The 17,974-nt window shown below is 36.0% G+C and overlaps 1 protein-coding gene across 1 annotated transcript in view; it reads left to right on the forward strand.

Moving 5' to 3' along the window:
* Nucleotides 1-1,160: 1,160 nt before the first annotated feature.
* The window catches only part of LOC115963328 (endochitinase EP3-like), a 29,010-nt gene continuing 12,196 nt past the window's right edge, over nt 1,161-17,974 (forward strand). The window contains exons 1-2 of the mRNA XM_031082293.1: nt 1,161-1,498; nt 2,187-2,593. Coding sequence (XP_030938153.1) covers nt 1,204-1,498; nt 2,187-2,593 — 702 coding nt within the window. The 5' untranslated portion in view covers nt 1,161-1,203. The remainder of the gene's footprint in view (nt 1,499-2,186; nt 2,594-17,974) is intronic.

Raw genomic sequence — 17,974 nt, forward strand, 5'->3', positions numbered from 1 at the left:
AAATGTGGTGTGATTTTGCCATACACTTAAGCCTTAAGCATACTTAGTTTAATGCTAGTGATAAACAGATTATTCATTCACTTCATTCATTAAAAAATAATAAAGAAATATTAAAAAAGAAGATAAATTTAACTATATTTTGGTCCAAGGAAGTTTGCAGGAGTTATCTGCATGAAGGCAATAAGAAACCATCAAAGAAAAAGTCGTTAAATTAATTGATCCAGTTCAACTTAATAAAGATCGACTACTATAATTTTAACAACTTGATATTGGTAATATACTAATATGACTAAAATATACTAATATGACTAATTCATGGATTAAATTTTATAATTAATCTTAGTTTTGGTTATGGTGGAAGATTTATCTAGTTTAATTTATAGAAAAAACTGCGTACACTGGCTATGTGTGGTGTGATTTTGCCATACACTTAAGCCTTAAGCCTACTTAGGTTAATGCTAGTGCTAAACAAATCATTCATTAGGAAGTATATTTCAAAAAAGAAGATAAATTCATCTAGTAAAAGAAATAGTCTCATAGTTCTCATTTAATTTTTTATACGGCTTGCTTAATTGTTCATGAATGTTTGGGCAACTTGATTAATTACGTACAAGCAAGGCCAACTAACTTGGCGGGCTTGTGACTAGAGTGGACGAAAACCTTAAATATGTACTATACTGAAAAATTTTCAACACCTTAAGGAGTAGGATAGCTTGTTCAAAACATGTAATTATGTGTAGTTTGTTTCCGTAGTTTAGCATTTGGTTTAAAAAATGAACATGTAAATTACCACTCTTTTGCTGAACCAGCTGAACCAGTAACCCTTTACTCTTGGAAGAATGCAATTTGGAAATTTTGGTTGCAAAATTTTCCACATTTAAAGTCTAATATTGCTTGGATAATAATTAGAATTTTGGTATAACAGTCATAAGCAGCCTCTACAAGAACAGAAAAAAAATGCACAATTACCTTATTCAAGAACAGAAAAATGACCGGCACTTGTCCGGTTGACAAAGACAAATTTGAACAGCAAGACCAATACCGTATACGCCATCTTGAAATCACCATTATCAAATTGAAAGTAAGAACTCCATCCATAGAGTTTTTGCACCACATATTGCACTATAAATATCAAATTCCCAATCTTGTTTTTCATCACACATTATCTTTTTCATTCTTTATCCACATACAAAACTTCCCAAGATGGTTGCACTTAGTGTGAAAAAGAATCTACTAATCCTTGTTCTAGTCGGAATCCTAGCCGGATTTGTGCCTGGATATGTGAAGGGTCAATCTGTAGCTGATATTGTGACCCAAGATTTCTTTAATGGGATAATTAATCAGGCTGATGCAAGCTGTGCAGGGAAGAACTTCTACACAAGAGCAGGTTTTCTTGATGCTCTCAATTCGTATAATCAGTTTGGAAATCTCGGTTCTGCAGATGATTCTAAGCGTGAAATTGCAGCTTTCTTTGCTCATGTTACTCATGAGACTGGACGTAAGATATTCCTCTGTCCTATCATATATTTTAATTAATTTGTTACATATCATACGCATGCCACCAAACACCCACAATATCCAATTTAGTTAATGTCATATTAAGTAACTAATTACTATATCTAATCTATTATAATAATAATTACAATAATATTCTGTTGGTTATGTTTTTATAATTTTGTTAGAAGTTTGATAATAACTATTTTGCATTTTGGTTATTTTTGAATTGCATAATATATGGTATACACCAAAATCCTTGTAGATGAGTGGTATTTTTTTGATTTCTTTTATAAGAATAACTATCGTTCAAGTCATCATTCTCTACCTTTTATAATTAATTAATTAATTAAAAATATAATATATATGATATATAACACACGATTGAATATATTTTCATATATATAGATCGTTATTGATAATTTTTGATTTATCATAATACTTCTAAAGGTTAATATCATTTTAATTTTAGAGCTAATTTTCATAAAGTTATAACAAAAGAATTAAAGGGCATGTCTATATCTTCTACTTCGTTTTTTACTATGCAACTTTTCCTTATAGTCAGACCTATATGATCATAGACATACAGATTTGTGCATTCTAGTAACAGATTTTTGAGCAATTTAATTCATAGTTTAAATACACAAGTTAACCTGAAAGGGAATGCAAAATTAATGTTTATCTTTGGGCAGATTTTTGCTACATAGAGGAGATCAATGGTGCCTCACAAGACTACTGTGACGAGACCAACACACAGTATCCATGCAACCCTAACAAAAAATACTTTGGCCGTGGACCACTTCAGCTAACATGGAATTACAATTACGGGGCAGCTGGAACTAGCATTGGAATCGACTTATTAAACTCTCCTGAAACTGTTGCTACAGACGTGACTGTTTCTTTTAAGACTGCCTTGTGGTTTTGGATGACCAATGTTCGTCCAGTCGTGAGCCAAGGTTTTGGTGCAACCATTCGAGCCATCAATGGTGCCATTGAATGCAATGGTGGAAACTCCGGTGCTGTCCAAGCCCGTGTCCAGTACTATACTCAATATTGTAACCAACTTGGTGTTGCTCCAGGCGATAATCTCACTTGCTAGGTGCCTTGGAGCACCATTTGTGTTACCTATGCTTGTTTAGGTTTGATATATGGATTTGAAGGAAATAATTAATGCCAACTAGCCTTGTTGGTAAAGTTGGGATCAAGTTTCACTTGCACCCTACTCCTGAGAAGAGAATTATCTCTCATTGTATAGCCCATAGTTTCAATGGGCATATAAATAAAGAAAATAAAGAGGATTATAATTTATTTTCACCATTTTTTGTTGTTGAAATAATTAGAAATACTTACATATTACATAGAGCTGCTATCCCAACAGTTTTATACCCACACTCTCTTGCTCCCTCCGGAAAGATATACTAACTCACCCAATTGGACTGTCATTTCCACTACTCGGTGTTAGCTTCTCTATTGCCATAAATTTTGCCTCCCTGAAAAATTTGGTTTTCTTTAAAGATCATTTATGGACATTATCTGGTACAAATGGACTACTGCATGTGTTGGCATTGACCAAGGTACAGTATTTAACCTAGTGGGCAAGTACTACTTTTTTTTTTTAGAGATATTTACATTATACAGCTAGTTGGCAAGCAAGTACTAATTAATTAAATTCATTATCAAACTTTCTCCGAGACACACCATTAGATCATTAACATCCAAAATTGTAAAAAATATTCTATTTTACCATTTGAAAAGTCAGTTTATTTATTATGGCATATCATTTTATAATATATTCAACATTTCAGATTTTATTTTTAGAATACAACCCATTAAAATAACGTCAAAAAAAAAAAAAAAAACAAAAAAAGAAAAGAAAAGAAAGTCCTACAACTAGTATCTACCGCAACAACTAGAAAAACATCGCCATCACTATGCAAACCCAATGACAAATAATGTTATTTGGTTTTAACAAATCAAGGATATCAACTTATGCTAAATGTAATATGTATTTCATGGCCAACATCATCTCTCAAAATCAAGATAAAACCTAAAGATGCATTCAAATTGAAATCTAAGCTCGTGAATACGTGACCATGAGTGACTAGATTATTTGTAAAATAGGCTAGCCACAATGTAGAATAACTTATGCAAAATGCTAGAGATGACAGCAGATAGTGAGGACATGGCTACAAGGGCCTACAAAAGGGTGCACCCCAATGACCAAATAGTGGATGCTATGATTAAAGGATAGTTACATTGGTGGCCTGAAGAATATTAGTAGAGTATGACACTGTAATGAAGCACATGAGCGAGTTTACAAATTTTGTATAAATTAAACCTAAAAATGAATGATTGATGGGTTTACTTGTGTGACTTGGGATCTTCAAATAGGAAAACAGACTTGAAGAATGAAATCTACAAAAGAAAAAAAAATTGAAGTGGAAATTTTTTATGTTTGGGTAAAAACAATGACCAAATGTTGTTGAACAATTGTGGCCAACGGTGGTCAAAGACAATAATAGGTGATGCAATTAATGCAATCACCTAAGGCCCCAAATAAAAGAAGGCCCCCATTTGTAAAAAAAATTATATATATAATATATTTATCTATATATTTTAATTAAATTTTTTAAAGTACTTTTATTGGTCAATAAAATGCATTAAAAAGGTTCCATTGTATCCTAATATGTAGAAGATTAAAAAGGGAAAAAACTAAAATAGTCAAACTTCAGCTAACAAAATTAAATTTTAGGAGACAAATTTATTAACTCATTCTTGAAATATGCTAAAATCAAAATTAATTCCAAACAAATTCATTAATAATACAACATAATTGTCTTGAAATATGCTAAAATAGAGATTATAAATTTCAAAAACAAAAGAAAAATCTCTCATCTCTCTATCTCTCTGCCTCTCCATCTATATTCTTACCTTTCTTTTCTTCATCTTGATTCTTGATCTTTTCTATAAACTCAGTTTAGCTTGAAATCTTTCTTTGTTGATTCCCTTTAATTCACAATAAATTCAAAATTGAAAAGAGGTAGCGTGGGTCATGTGCATACCAGAGGTAATGTTCTCCGCCTCTCTATCTTTCCAAAAATTAAGATGAGGAGTCTGCTATTTATTCAACTTAAATTATATATATTTGTAGTCTATTTCACTGCATAATTGATTGATAGGAGTCATAGGATAGCATGTTTTTTGCACATAGCCATAGGACTAGCTGGACAGTAGCACAGGCTGCACAGTGGCACACTGCACAGCAGCACAGGTTACACAGTTGAACACTGCACACTGCACAGGTTGCATAGGCTGCACAGCCCATAGTCATGGGACAACATGTTTTCTTACTTTATCAATTATTATAAATTGTCATACAAATTAATAATTTGATGTGTATCATATCAACTCATTTGTATTATAGTGACACTAATTTTTTGAACCATGTAGTAAATTAATTTTTCTTTGTAGGTTTAGACTTTAAAGTGGTCAGACTTTAGAAAAATTGCAATAATCAGGTTCTATTATTCTATACTTTAAATTTTATTTTTAGTTAAATTATCATTTTTAATTATAAATTGTGTTTTATTTATCTATAAATATTTTCTCATTATAAATGTTTACTAGAAAATATTTGTCCGGATATGAAAAACTTCAAAAAAAGAGAATTTGAAAAACAAATTGAATCTTAGAAAAGGATCTATGGATAAATTTGTTACTAGTATTAAAAAAAACACAATAGAAAGTTTGGGTGAAAATATTACAAATGAACAAAAAACTTATCAAAAAGAGTTGGAAGATAATGAAATTATACAACAAAAAGAGAATAATGAAAATAATGCTAATAATGTTCAAACATCTAATGTAACAATAATTGATAATGAAAAACAAAATAATTTTAGAAGAAAATGAAAAAATGACTAACCTACTTACTAATAATATCTATGATCCAAGTCAATGGGAAAATATTAATACAAAATTAAGAGATTTATTAGTAGAAAAGGGTTCAATTAGAGACAATGATCTAAATTTTCCTATAGATAAAGATCGTAGACATTTTTCTACTACATTTAATTTTAAAAAGTTATCAAATGGGGAGAAATTTGATAGAAAATGGCTAGTGTATTTGAAAGATTTGGATAAAAAATTTTGTTTTTGTTGCAAGTTGTTTAATTCAACAACAAAATCAACTTACTAATGAAGGAACTAATGATTGGAGAAATATTAGCAATAAGATTAAAAATCATGAAACAAGCAAAAAGCATGTTACTTACATGAATGCTTAGATTGATTTAGAAATGAGATTATTGAAATAAAGCAATTGATAAAAATTTCCAAGAACAAGTTAACAAAGAGAAAGATCATTAGAAAAAAGTGTTGTTAAGAATTATTGCCATAGTAAAAAATTTTGGAAAAAATAATATGGCCTTTCAAGGAAAAAATGAAAAGATCTATCAAGAAAATAATGGAAATTTTTTAAGTCTAATTGAAATGATTGTAGAATTTGATCCAATAATGCAAAAACATGTTCGACATAGTCAACATGGTGTAATTCATAATCATTATCTTGAACATAATATACAAAATGAATTGATACAATTGTTAGCAAATGAAATTAAAGGTGAAATTAATAAAAATATTAAGGAAGCAAAATATTTTTCAATTATACTTTATTGTACTCCCGATGTAAGTCATCAAGAGCAAAGGACTCTAGTACTACGATGTGTGGATATGTCAACTAGTCCAATAAAAATAGATGAGCATTTTGTAGAATTTTTAAAAGTAGATGATACTTCTAGAAAAGGTCTTTTTAATGAAGTTATAAGTGTAATAAAAAGTCTTGAACTTGATATTAATGATGTATGTGGACAAGGATATGACAATGGGTCTAATATGAAAGGAAAAAAAATAAGGGGTACAAGAAAGAATTATTGATATAAACCCTAAAGCATTTTACACACCATGTGGTTGTCATAATCTTAACCTTGTGCTATGTGATGTGGCCAATTCTTGTCCTAAAGCTATATCTTTTTTTTGGAGTAGTATAGTGTATATATACATTGTTTTCTTTTTTCACAAAATGGTGGAAAATTTTACAAGATAATGTGTCAAGTTTAACTCTTAAACCATTGTCACAAACACATTGAGAAAGTCGAATTGAAAGTGTAAAAGCAATAAAATTTCAAGTTTTAGAAATAAGAGATGCTTTGTTACAATTAGCAAAAATGAGTGAAGATCATAAAACAAAAAGTGAAGCCGATTGTTTGGCAACATATGAGCTTGAAAGTTTTGAATTCTTGTTAGGCATGACTATTTGGTATGATATATTATTTGCCGTTAACTCCATTAGTAAAAATTTACAATCAAAAGACATGCATATTGATGTTGCCATAGATCAACTAAAGGGTCTCATATCCTTTTTTTTTTTTTTAAAAAAAAAAAAATATAGAGAAGATGGATTTACATCTGCTATTATTTCATCTAAAGAGATTGCAACCAAAATGGAAATAGAGCCTATATTTTGTGAAAAACGTATAATTCATAGAAAGAAACAATTTGATGAGAATGCCAATGATGAGATAACACAATCTGCTGAAGAATATTTTAGAATTAATTATTTCTTATATATAGTAGATCAAGCTATTTCATCAATTGAAGGTAGGTTTAAACAATTTCAAATATATGAAGATATTTTTGGTTTTTTATTTAATTTTGCAAAACAAAAAGCACTAGATGATAATAATTTGAAAAAATATTGTCTTAATCTCGAAAGTTTTCTCAAACATGATATTTGTAAGGACACAATTCCATTGCGGCCCAATAATGATGTTGGGCTCGTATATGAAAGATCCCTCACAATATGATTTGTAGAGAGTGGGCTTGAAAAGCTAGCAGCTGGTCAAGGGGCGATGCCCGGTCATGGTTTAGAGGAATTCATGTAGAAAAAAGGAGTTGGGCTTGAACATTTAAGCCCTAAGGCGTCGCACCCTATGGGATGGGACTCCTCGGAGCTGATTTGAGGACCATTGAGGCCTTATCCCGGTTACCCAACGACGGACTTTCTTCAGTGAAGTTCGGTGTTGTTGAGATGTTCTCCCCCATGTAGTCTTTCTTTTTTGGAGGTGGGATGGGACTCCCCCCTAGATTTACTTACTTTCTTCCTTTATACTCGTCTGCGTTAATTGTCCTTCGTCCACGTGTAGGGTCAATCTTTACAAGACTGATATTTGTCCCATCAGTCTAATCCTAGAATTGTTGGGGATGGTTGATAAGGCTGCAGAGTACGGCTCTGTCAGGTGCTGGGTCTTATCTGGAAGGGTAGTAAGGATAACTTCCTCAAGATATTTTGGATCTCCTTACAAATTCGTCCCTATACCAGTTTTACCCCTTTATTCCGGTGGAACTCTGGATCTGCCGAGGACTGAACTGTCCTCGGCTGCCTCCCAAAACTGTTTTGTGCTCTGTATTGTAGAGCTTGGGCCACAGCTCTCCTCGGATTGGGCCTTCGGATTTTCCAGGAGCAACTGGGCCTGGCCCATAAATTATTGGGCCCCACAATAGCCCCTCAAAACCCTGCTATCCGACTTCTGGGTTGGAAAGGAGGGTTTTGGTAAACCCGGGCCTTTAGTAGGGCTTATTTAGTTCAGCCCCGCATTAATGTGGGCGGTTTTCATCTGTCCAGGAAATTCGCCGGTTTACCAGGTACTCCTTTTAATTCGCTCGTAATCTACTCCTGCCGTTTGGCTATCCAAGGTGCGCCTTTAATGGCTTCCCTTTACGAGGTTAATTCGCGTTCGGCGGCTCATCTGATGGGGTGGGGAAGTGGAACGGACATACCTTTATTCTTCAGATTCTTTTTGGAAACCTGAATGAATTTAATTCCCTTCATTTTGCCCTTCCTATAAGAAGGCAAGCAGGAAGCCATCACTTTAGTGCAGACTCCCTTCCATCCTTCTGAGATCTGAAACCCCTAGCCTCCCTTAGCGTTCACTTAACCCCATTGTTATACACCCAATCAGAATACGTTTACCAGAATGAGTGATGAAGGAACCACGCCCCTCCTCGAAGCACCGTGTTTTAATAAAGTTTGAAATGGCTCGGTCAGGACAAGGGTGGCGGAGACTTAAGATTCGTCTCACCTTTCCTTCAGCCAAAATCCGAAGTAGGGACTCATCACGTTCAACTTTCGGCGTGATTGAGTCGAGAACTCCTATCATCATGACCAACCGCTCTCTTATGAGCTCACCTAGTATGGCCCCAGCGTGTTAGGAGTCAGGACCAAGGCAGGGACTAAGTGTCTCTGCTTCTTCCTTTCTTCGTTCACTGGTGGCCCTCTCCGCCTTCCTTTCCTAGTCTTCCCAGCACCAGATCCATTCTGGTGCTTTCTCTTCTCCCTCTTTTGCTCCATTTCTTTCTTTTCATCTCTTCTCTCTTCTTCTCCTCCTTCTTTACTCATGTCCTCCATCTTCTTCATTCATCTCCTCCATCTTCTTCATTGATTTCTTCCTTACTATTTCCTTCTCTTTCATCTTCTTCCAAAGAAGGTTCTTATCATAACATGAGCAGCATTGAGGTAGAGATTGGAGAGACTTTTGAAGACGAGTTTAAAAGACGCCCGACTGTTTACATATCTGTACTACGGATGTTATTGTTGCTTAGGTAGTTCATATTTTGTATAGGCTTGTTTGAGCCCCTCTTTGTACGTTGTAATGATTTTTCGTATTAATAAAAAATTGTTGTCATCTCATTTCGCATATTCTGTCTCTTCGTTTTTATAAATTTGCAAGTGCTGCTCGGCTCAATAATATCGCATCTAAATTAATGACGACTAAGACCAAGATACTTAATAATAAAAAGATGTTGCCATAACTCCATAACTTTAATAAAAGTGCTTGGCACAATACGACCGACCAGCGAAAAGTAATACTTACCCACGCTAGCCGATGAGAGAACCGAAGGCTTGGTGCCATGTGAGAAATAACCATCTGAGGATATATCACCCGCCAAATGAACAGCCCTCTTAGGCTACTGAATACTGGGGCGTCCCACCACCGTCCTTACACCTTTGTTGGCCTTAACCTTTTATGGTGTTTAAGCCGTGGATGGAGTAACCAGACATTTTTTATCAAGTAGCCTATCTTACGGAATTCAAACCTCTTCTTATCCGAGTAGTTGGTTTCTCCCATTGGCTTGGGTCCGAGGACCATACAAGGCCTTGGTTTTGTATAAAACTTGTAATTTTATTTTTTTTTATTTTTTTTTACTCGGCTTCCCCATAGGCTTGAGTCCGAGGATCATGCAGGGCCTTGGTTCTGTCCAAAACTTGTAAGGTTTCTTCTTTGTACTTGGTTTCCCCATAGGCTTGAGTCCGAGGACCATGCAAGGCCTTGGTTCTGTCCAAAACTTGTAAGGTTTCTTCTTTGTACTTGGTTTCCCCATAGGCTTGAGTCCGAGGACCATGCAAGGCCTTGGTTCTGTCCAAAACTTGTGATCGTTTTATGTACTTGGTTTCCCCATAGGCTTGAGTCCGTGGACCATGCAAGGTCTTGGTTCTGTCCAAAACTTATGATCCTTTTATGTACTTGGTTTCCCCATAGGCTTGAGTCCGAGGACCATGCAAGGCCTTGGTTCTGTCCAAAACTTGTGATCGTTTTATGTACTTGGTTTCCCCATAGGCTTGAGTCCGTGGACCATGCAAGGTCTTGGTTCTGTCCAAAACTTATGATCCTTTTATGTACTTGGTTTCCCCATAGGCTTGAGTCCGAGGACCATGCAAGGCCTTGGTTCTGTCCAAAACTTGTGATCGTTTTATGTACTTGGTTTCCCCATAGGCTTGAGTCCGTGGACCATGCAAGGCCTTGGTTCTGTCCAAAACTTGTGATCGTTTTATGTACTTGGTTTCCCCATAGGCTTGAGTCCGTGGACCATGCAAGGCCTTGGTTCTGTCCAAAACTTGTAAGATTTTTTTTTTTTGTTTTATTTTTCGACCACAAGCCCCTACACCAGGGCGGGAAAAGTTGGCCTGAGGCTGGTAGCCCCTAGAGACGCCCGCACCCTTAGCACTGCGAGGCGTAGCCCCTAGCAGAAGTTTATGTCGGAGCAACAACTATATGTCGCTGGAGACGGAGGAGATCGCAGAAATTTCTGCTTGCCAATGAGTTGATTCCACCGCCACCTGTGCCAGCGCGCAAGCTTTCCCACAGACGGTGCCAATTGTAAGGACACAATTCCATTGCGGCCCAATAATGATGTTGGGCTCGTATATGAGAGATCCCTCACAATATGATTTGTAGAGAGTGGGCTTGAAAAGCTAGCCGCTGGTTAAGGGGCGATGCCCGGTCATGGTTTAGAGGAATTCATGTAGAAAAAAGGAGTTAGGCTTGAACATTTAAGCCTTAAGGCGTCGCACCCTATGGGATGGGACTCCTCGGAGCTGATCCGAGGACCATTGAGGCCTTATCCCAGTTACCCAACGACGGACTTTCTTCAGTGAAGTCCGGTGTTGTTGAGATGTTCTCCCCCATGTAGTCTTTCTTTTTTGGAGGTGGGATGGGACTCCCCCCTAGATTTACTTACTTTTTTCCTTTATACTAGTCTGCGTTAATTGTCCTTCGTCCACGTGTAGGGTCAATCTTTACAAGACTGATATTTGTCCCATCAGTCTAATCCCAGAATTGTTGGGGATGGTTGATAAGGCTACAGAGTACGGCTCTGTCAGGTGCTGGGTCTTATCTGGAAGGGTAGTAAGGATAACTTCCCCAAGATATTTTGGATCTCCTTACAAATTCGTCCCTATACCAGTTTTACCCCTTTATTCCGGTGGAACTCTGGATCTGTCGAGAACTGAACTGTCCTCGGCTGCCTCCCAAAACTGTTTTGTGCTCTGTATTGTAGAGCTTGGGCCACAGCTCTCCTCGGATTGGGCCTTCAGATTTTCCAGGAGCAACTGGGCCTGGCCCATAAATTATTGGGCCCCACAATATTTATTATGATATTGATGGCTTAGATTTACTTTCAGAACTAATAGTTTTAAAAGAAGTTATGCAAATAGATGAAAATACTCCAATTAATGTACTTAATTATTTAAAAATACTAGATTCTTTTTCAAATGCATATATTGCTTATAGAATATTACTAACAATACCCGTTACAATTGCATTTGCAGAAAGAAGATTTTTGAAATTAAAATTAATAAAATCTTATTTAAGGTCTACTATGTCACAAGAAAGATGAAGTAGATTAGCTATATTATCAATTGAAGAAGAAATGTTAGAGGAACTTAAATGGAAAAATCTAATTAGTAATTTTGCATCTCAAAAAGCATGAAAAATAGATTTTAAATAAAAATAATTCAATATATACTATTTGATTAATATTTAAATATAAAAAATGCCTCACTTAAAATTTTCGCCTAAGGCCCCCAAAGTTGTTGAGCCAGGCTTAAGTCTAAGACTAATTTGGTTAACTGATCATCATTATTCATATAATGACTCTTTTGCAGTATATCTAGAAAAAGAACCAGAAGCTCTCTTTCAGTCCTTACAGAAGATTAAAGAATGTCACCACTCTCAACTCTCTTTCTCTCTATTACATTTATATATAGATACATATAGAGTTGGATAATTTAACCTAGTGGCCAAGTACTAATTAAGTAAAGTCATTACCAAAATATCTCTAAGACGCCTTTACATCGCTATGGTTCTATTACATAAAGGGTTTTATTAAATAAGTCCTATCAATTTGTCTACTACGTCATATATGGATAATTAAGAAAAATATTCTAAATTGTATATTGTGGTGGAATTGTGCAAGGACCAAGCTAGGACTTGGCGTTGAAGTTAAGGAGGCTGATTTTACTGTTAGTTGCATGCAGTGACTTTGGCTTTCAGCTCTATTGCTTAGCCGACAATGGTTTTTATTTTTATTTTTATTTTTATTTTTATTTTTTTTTAATACTTATTATTATTATTATGTGTGTGTGTGTGTAGAGCATGTCCTTTGTTGATGAGGACAAAATTATTTTGTTTAAAGTTTTTTAAAGGATCAAGTTGTTTGTTTTTGTTAAAATTGGTTGATTAGTCTCAAAATCCTATCAGTAATTTTTGTTTTAGATCTTTAAATTTTTTTACAGACTTTGAAAGGTGGAAAATACTAGATCTACAATTTTTTTTTAACAAATTGTTGTTATGATTGGTTGTTATTAGTGATAGGCCATAAACTGAATGACCCATTGTGATAGAAATTAATTAATTAATTAGCCAAGTTATTAATTAATCAATTTATCATGCAAAAACGTGATAGTACAAACAAATCACCAATAAACTAATTATGCAGTGGAAAATAAATAATATGGTGATTTGTTTACGAATGGGAAAAACCTAATGACAAAAACCTCACTGGGTGATTTTTAGGTCATCACTCCCGAAACTCCACTATTATCACAACAAGCTGTTACAAGTAAAGGAATCCCAAGTACCTTATCAACCTACAGTTGAACCCTTACCCCAATATCCAATTGGACTTGTTCTATAGTGACAGTTCCCCTTTTTGATACATGACTCCCAAGTACGTGACTAACCAATTGCGCAGATCCTAGTATGCGACTTCAATCACCAACTAAGAAGATTGTTGGCTGCAAAGTTCATCAATTCATCCACACGATGAAGATCAAGAAGATACTTGGTCACAAAACCTTATGGTCCACATATACAATAACTTTTTCAAGTGAAAGAGATGAACTAGGGCAAGAACTTTGTCTTCGGTCACAATTTGTTTAAACAGAGTTTGCTCAATGCTTGTGCAACTTGTGAACTGTTTGACGGCTCTTAAAACAATCCTTTTATATGTCTAGAGTTAGGAGAAAAGAAATCCCAAAGACATAGTCACAGATCCCAAGAAAATCAGATTTGAATTCTGAAAATTTTAAACCTCGACAGATAGGAGGTGTCGAGCAGGTGTCGAGCACACCAGTCTTTGAACAGCTTTCTTAAGCTCGATAGATGCAGCTGTCGAGCCAACTATCGGGTTTTAATGAATTTGTACTATCAGCTTTTTTTCTTGGATAGACTTGAAGGCTTCAACACTTGATCTTGAAACATGGTTTCTTGAAGTATTTAAACACATCCTAAATCTACCCAAATACAAGTAAAGTGCGTTTTGTCAAAGGATAAGTCAATTACATAAAATCATGACATATGTTCTTAACATGTGAAACACATATGTCCTAACAATCTCCCCCTTTGGCAATTCGTGACAAAACCACAACAAACAAATGAACATATAAGAGAAGTCATAAATCACTCAACTCATATTCACTTGTTGAATATAATAAAATCTATCCTAACACAAACTCTTGAAAAACTTTGCAAGAAGAGAGTTTATGGCAAGAAGAGAGTTTATGGCAAGTAGACTTTGACAACTTGTATTTCTGAAACACTTTAAACAAAACTCATCAAAGCATCTTTGTGTGAAACAGAAATAATAAATTGCATACAAATATAAGATACATGTGTATTAAGGGAGAAACGAAACAACACATGAAGGGGTAGGTGAAAGAAAAACATACATCAACATAAATAAGGAGATAAGTACAAAGTATGTCTATAAATGGTCACAAGACCTCATGTACAAGAATAATGTATCTAAAAGAAAAGAAAAGAAAATATACATACTATCAACACTACATCCCTCAAAACATATCAACACTCCCCTTAACAAAATGGTTCTATACTAACTCTCCCCCTAAGAATGACTACTCTCATATCAAAATTACTCTCATTTTTTGTCATGAGTGACAAAGGGTAAGAGTGTCAAGTAGACATCTCATCGGTAGAGCTAGCATCTCCATCAGCATAATCCGAAACTTCATCGTCATCACCACCATCATCATCCTCTTCCTCAAAATCAGAAGTCACGGGAGAAGGTGGTGAAGGAGTAGCCTCAGGAGCAAAACCACCCATGGACGCTTGTCGTTGTGCAATACGACCAACACGAACGTTCACCTGATACAACTCCGTAGAGAGTGTATCTAGGTGAGCATCCATGTACTACAGCTGCGCCATGATGTCTCCTATAGTCACATCGCTTGAAGAAGAGGGAGGAGCGGATGTGGATGGAGCAGAACGGGATGGAGCTAAACGGGAGGGAGGAGTTGCTGAATCCGACTGCCATGATCGAAGTTGGGCCTCACTTCGTTTAACGGTAGCGTAATTTATGGTACACATGACGGTGAAATGGTCAGAAGAGGGAAAAGGAACAGAAAAGTGGCGTAAGATCCTTGTGATAGCAGAAAGAAAGATGAACTTATCATAAGATGCCGAATCTAGATGAACATCTATAATAGACAGAATGAAATGAGAAAGGGAAATTTATAATAAGATGCTCAAGAAGAGATAACAAAAATTGAGCACGAGGCTCTATAATAGAGTTATAATGAGAGAGTGGATGCAAAACAAAAGTCATCACCATGTTCATGAATCTAGGACCTTTAGCAAAAGGTCGACATGGTGTAAACAGACGCTCACCCCAAACAGAAGGGTACTCACAGAAAGCAGACATGAGCTCATCCCTGGACATAGTCCTTAGATGCTCACAACTAGGATAGTTAGGAAATTCTATCCTAGGGACTCGAAGCATATCCGCAACAAGTTGTGGTGTGGTAGGAATGCGCGTACATCAGACGAGAGTGAAGAAAAGAGGTATAAAACAATCAATCCCATGCATGTTGGAGTAAAACTCCTGAATAAGCACGAGAGGACAGGTGACTAGGACATCACACAGTGACTCCCATCCCTTACTATGAATGACAGAGGGAAAGTCGGTGTCGGTAAAGTCCAACAAAACTACTTGGCATTCCAAATGAATGCCTCGACTAGAAAAGTTCTCCAAAAATGCCTTCAAGGCATCATCATAATGGAACCGATTATGAGATAGTGTAGGATCAGATGATGAAGAAGCTCCGGAATGAAGAGGGTTCTGGTTTGGAGTGGATTTACGCTTAGGTGCCATAGACACGACTAACGTAAACAAAAAAGAGAGGGAGAGAAAAGAAAGACAATCAGAAAAATCCCAAGCAATTTCAAATATAACAAGTATATTGAAAAATAGTACGTATGCATGGGAAATACATGAACATATGACATGCAAAAGAAATTGCATCATGGGCTCAGCCCTCAGCACCCAAAAAGATAGCACATATTTAAATGCATGACAATACCATTATAATGCTAATGTGATGCAATGTATGAGGTTTTAAACTAATTTAAGTGAAAACCCATCCCAAAATTTCAATAATAACTCACCAATTTTGAAAAACCCCAAAATATTTCAAAAAACCCAAAACCTAGGTTTCAAAACATGAAATGCATGAATGTGAAAGGATTAGAAGCTTACCAAGAGAAGAAATTCTTGAAAAAGCTTGAAGAATCCTTGACGAACAAAGATTGGAGTGAGATGAGAATGTTTGGGAGAGAAAAGAGAGAAGTATCGAGAGAGCGATCAAGTGAAATGAGTTCCAGATCGCACAGGAAGCTTAAATAGTGCCAGCAGTAAATCTTGATAGATGCAGGTATCGAGAGGTATTGAGATATCTATCGAGGGTGGTGTAGAGAAAATGGTCGTCGATAGCTGAGGTATTGAGGAGGTGTAAAGGAACAACTCAACAGAACTAAGAACAGAAGCTCGATCGATCCACCAGGTGTCGAGAAGCTATCGAGGATGCAGAGTCATTCTCGATCGATCCACCAGGTATTGAGCATCTGTCGGGATTGCGATTAAAAAAAAAAGCTAAAGAAGCTCGACAGACAGTAAGGTATCAAGGAGGTGTCGAGCCAGCATTTAAAACCAGTTTTTCGAGATGTGAAAAACACAGACATGAATGCAGTCCAACATGCAACTTAACCAATGATCCAATCAACATATCTAGCCCTTAAAGTCATCTCTTAATAACAATTATAAGCACATGGATCTTCAAAAAGAAACACACACACACACACACACACACACTAAACAAGTCTAACCAATTTTATATTTCAAAAACAAGTCAAGACAGTTTAGTGAGTATACATTAACACATGTAAAACCTTGAGATGGCTAAATCACATTGTACCTATACATGTATCAAGAATAGAAAAGAATATTGCATGTTGTGTGTGAAAAAATATCGCAAGATTGCATAAGTGTATATAGGGGTGTCCACGGGTCGGTTCGGGTCGGGTTTATGCCCAACTTGCAATCGACCCGTTTACATCGGGTTGTCGATCGAACGACCCGCTACCGACCGTCGACAACCTCGGGTCAAGTCGGATCAGTCTCTGATGAACGACGGTCAGGTCGGTCGGCTTCGGTACTGAGGTAAACCATGAAATCTTCCTCGGATTGAAGCTCAAAACCACCGCATAAGCCCAGATTTCAGAGAAAATCACAAGATATAAGCAAAAATTGAAGCAAAAAGCACTATATTAAGCCCAGATTTGAGCAAAAGCACCACATTAAGCAAGAATCGAAGAAAAAATCAATCCTAGATCTGAGCAAAATCGAAGCAAAAGCACCACATCTAGCTGAATCTAAGTAAAAATCGAGCAAAATCTTCATCTCCCCTCCAAATCTATGCAAGAAAACCAAGATCTTCACCGAATCTAAAGAGAAAACCAAGATCTTCACCGAATCTAACCAAAAACTACCAAACTTCTTATCAGGATATCGACAAATCTGAACAGATCTGGGTAAAACCGGCGTTCTTTCTTTGCTTTTGTTGGTCGGATTGGGTATATCGGGTTTTGAGGAAGAAAACCTGCCATCTGAATCGCCTAAATCGGTTTTTGGTGGCAGAGACCCATCTTCGACCGTCACTGGCGTCGGGTCGGCAGGTTTTCGGGTCCGCTCAGGCGATTTGGGCAGGTGGGTCGATTTCTGGATTCTGATGGACACCCCTAAGTGTATACATTTTATGACGATTTGGGATATGAGAAAATCACTTTAACTCACACATAATCATAACTACTTGATGGGGACTATCACCTTTAAGGTACATTCTATAACTCTCACATCTCCTAGAATACACGCTTGCAATCATTTTTTTTTTAAAGCATTTTTGTTCTTTTTGCTTTTGATTTTTCTTTGCATATTTTTCTTTTAAGCATATCATGCATGGACATATTAGAGAGAGAAAAGAAATACCCAATAATATTTGACATTTCAATTTTGCTATGCCTAAGCACACAAATGTCATTGACACTGCACTTTTGCTATGCCGAAGTATACAAGTGTCATATTATGGTTGGCGGACAACAGTAGTGAGATGATAATTTATGCCTTTCTCTTAGGATTTTCTTGTCCTTCTCGTCAAAAAGAGTGATACGAGTGTTACGTATAAGAGATAACTTAATCTTACTCATCACAAACACGAGCTACAAACCTCATTTGCTTAGTTGTGCGTAGAGATGCTCATCTAAGCTACAAATGATACAAAGTTTAGAAGACT

Source organism: Quercus lobata, chromosome 10, assembly GCF_001633185.2.
Source record: "Quercus lobata isolate SW786 chromosome 10, ValleyOak3.0 Primary Assembly, whole genome shotgun sequence".
NCBI lineage: Eukaryota > Viridiplantae > Streptophyta > Magnoliopsida > Fagales > Fagaceae > Quercus > Quercus lobata.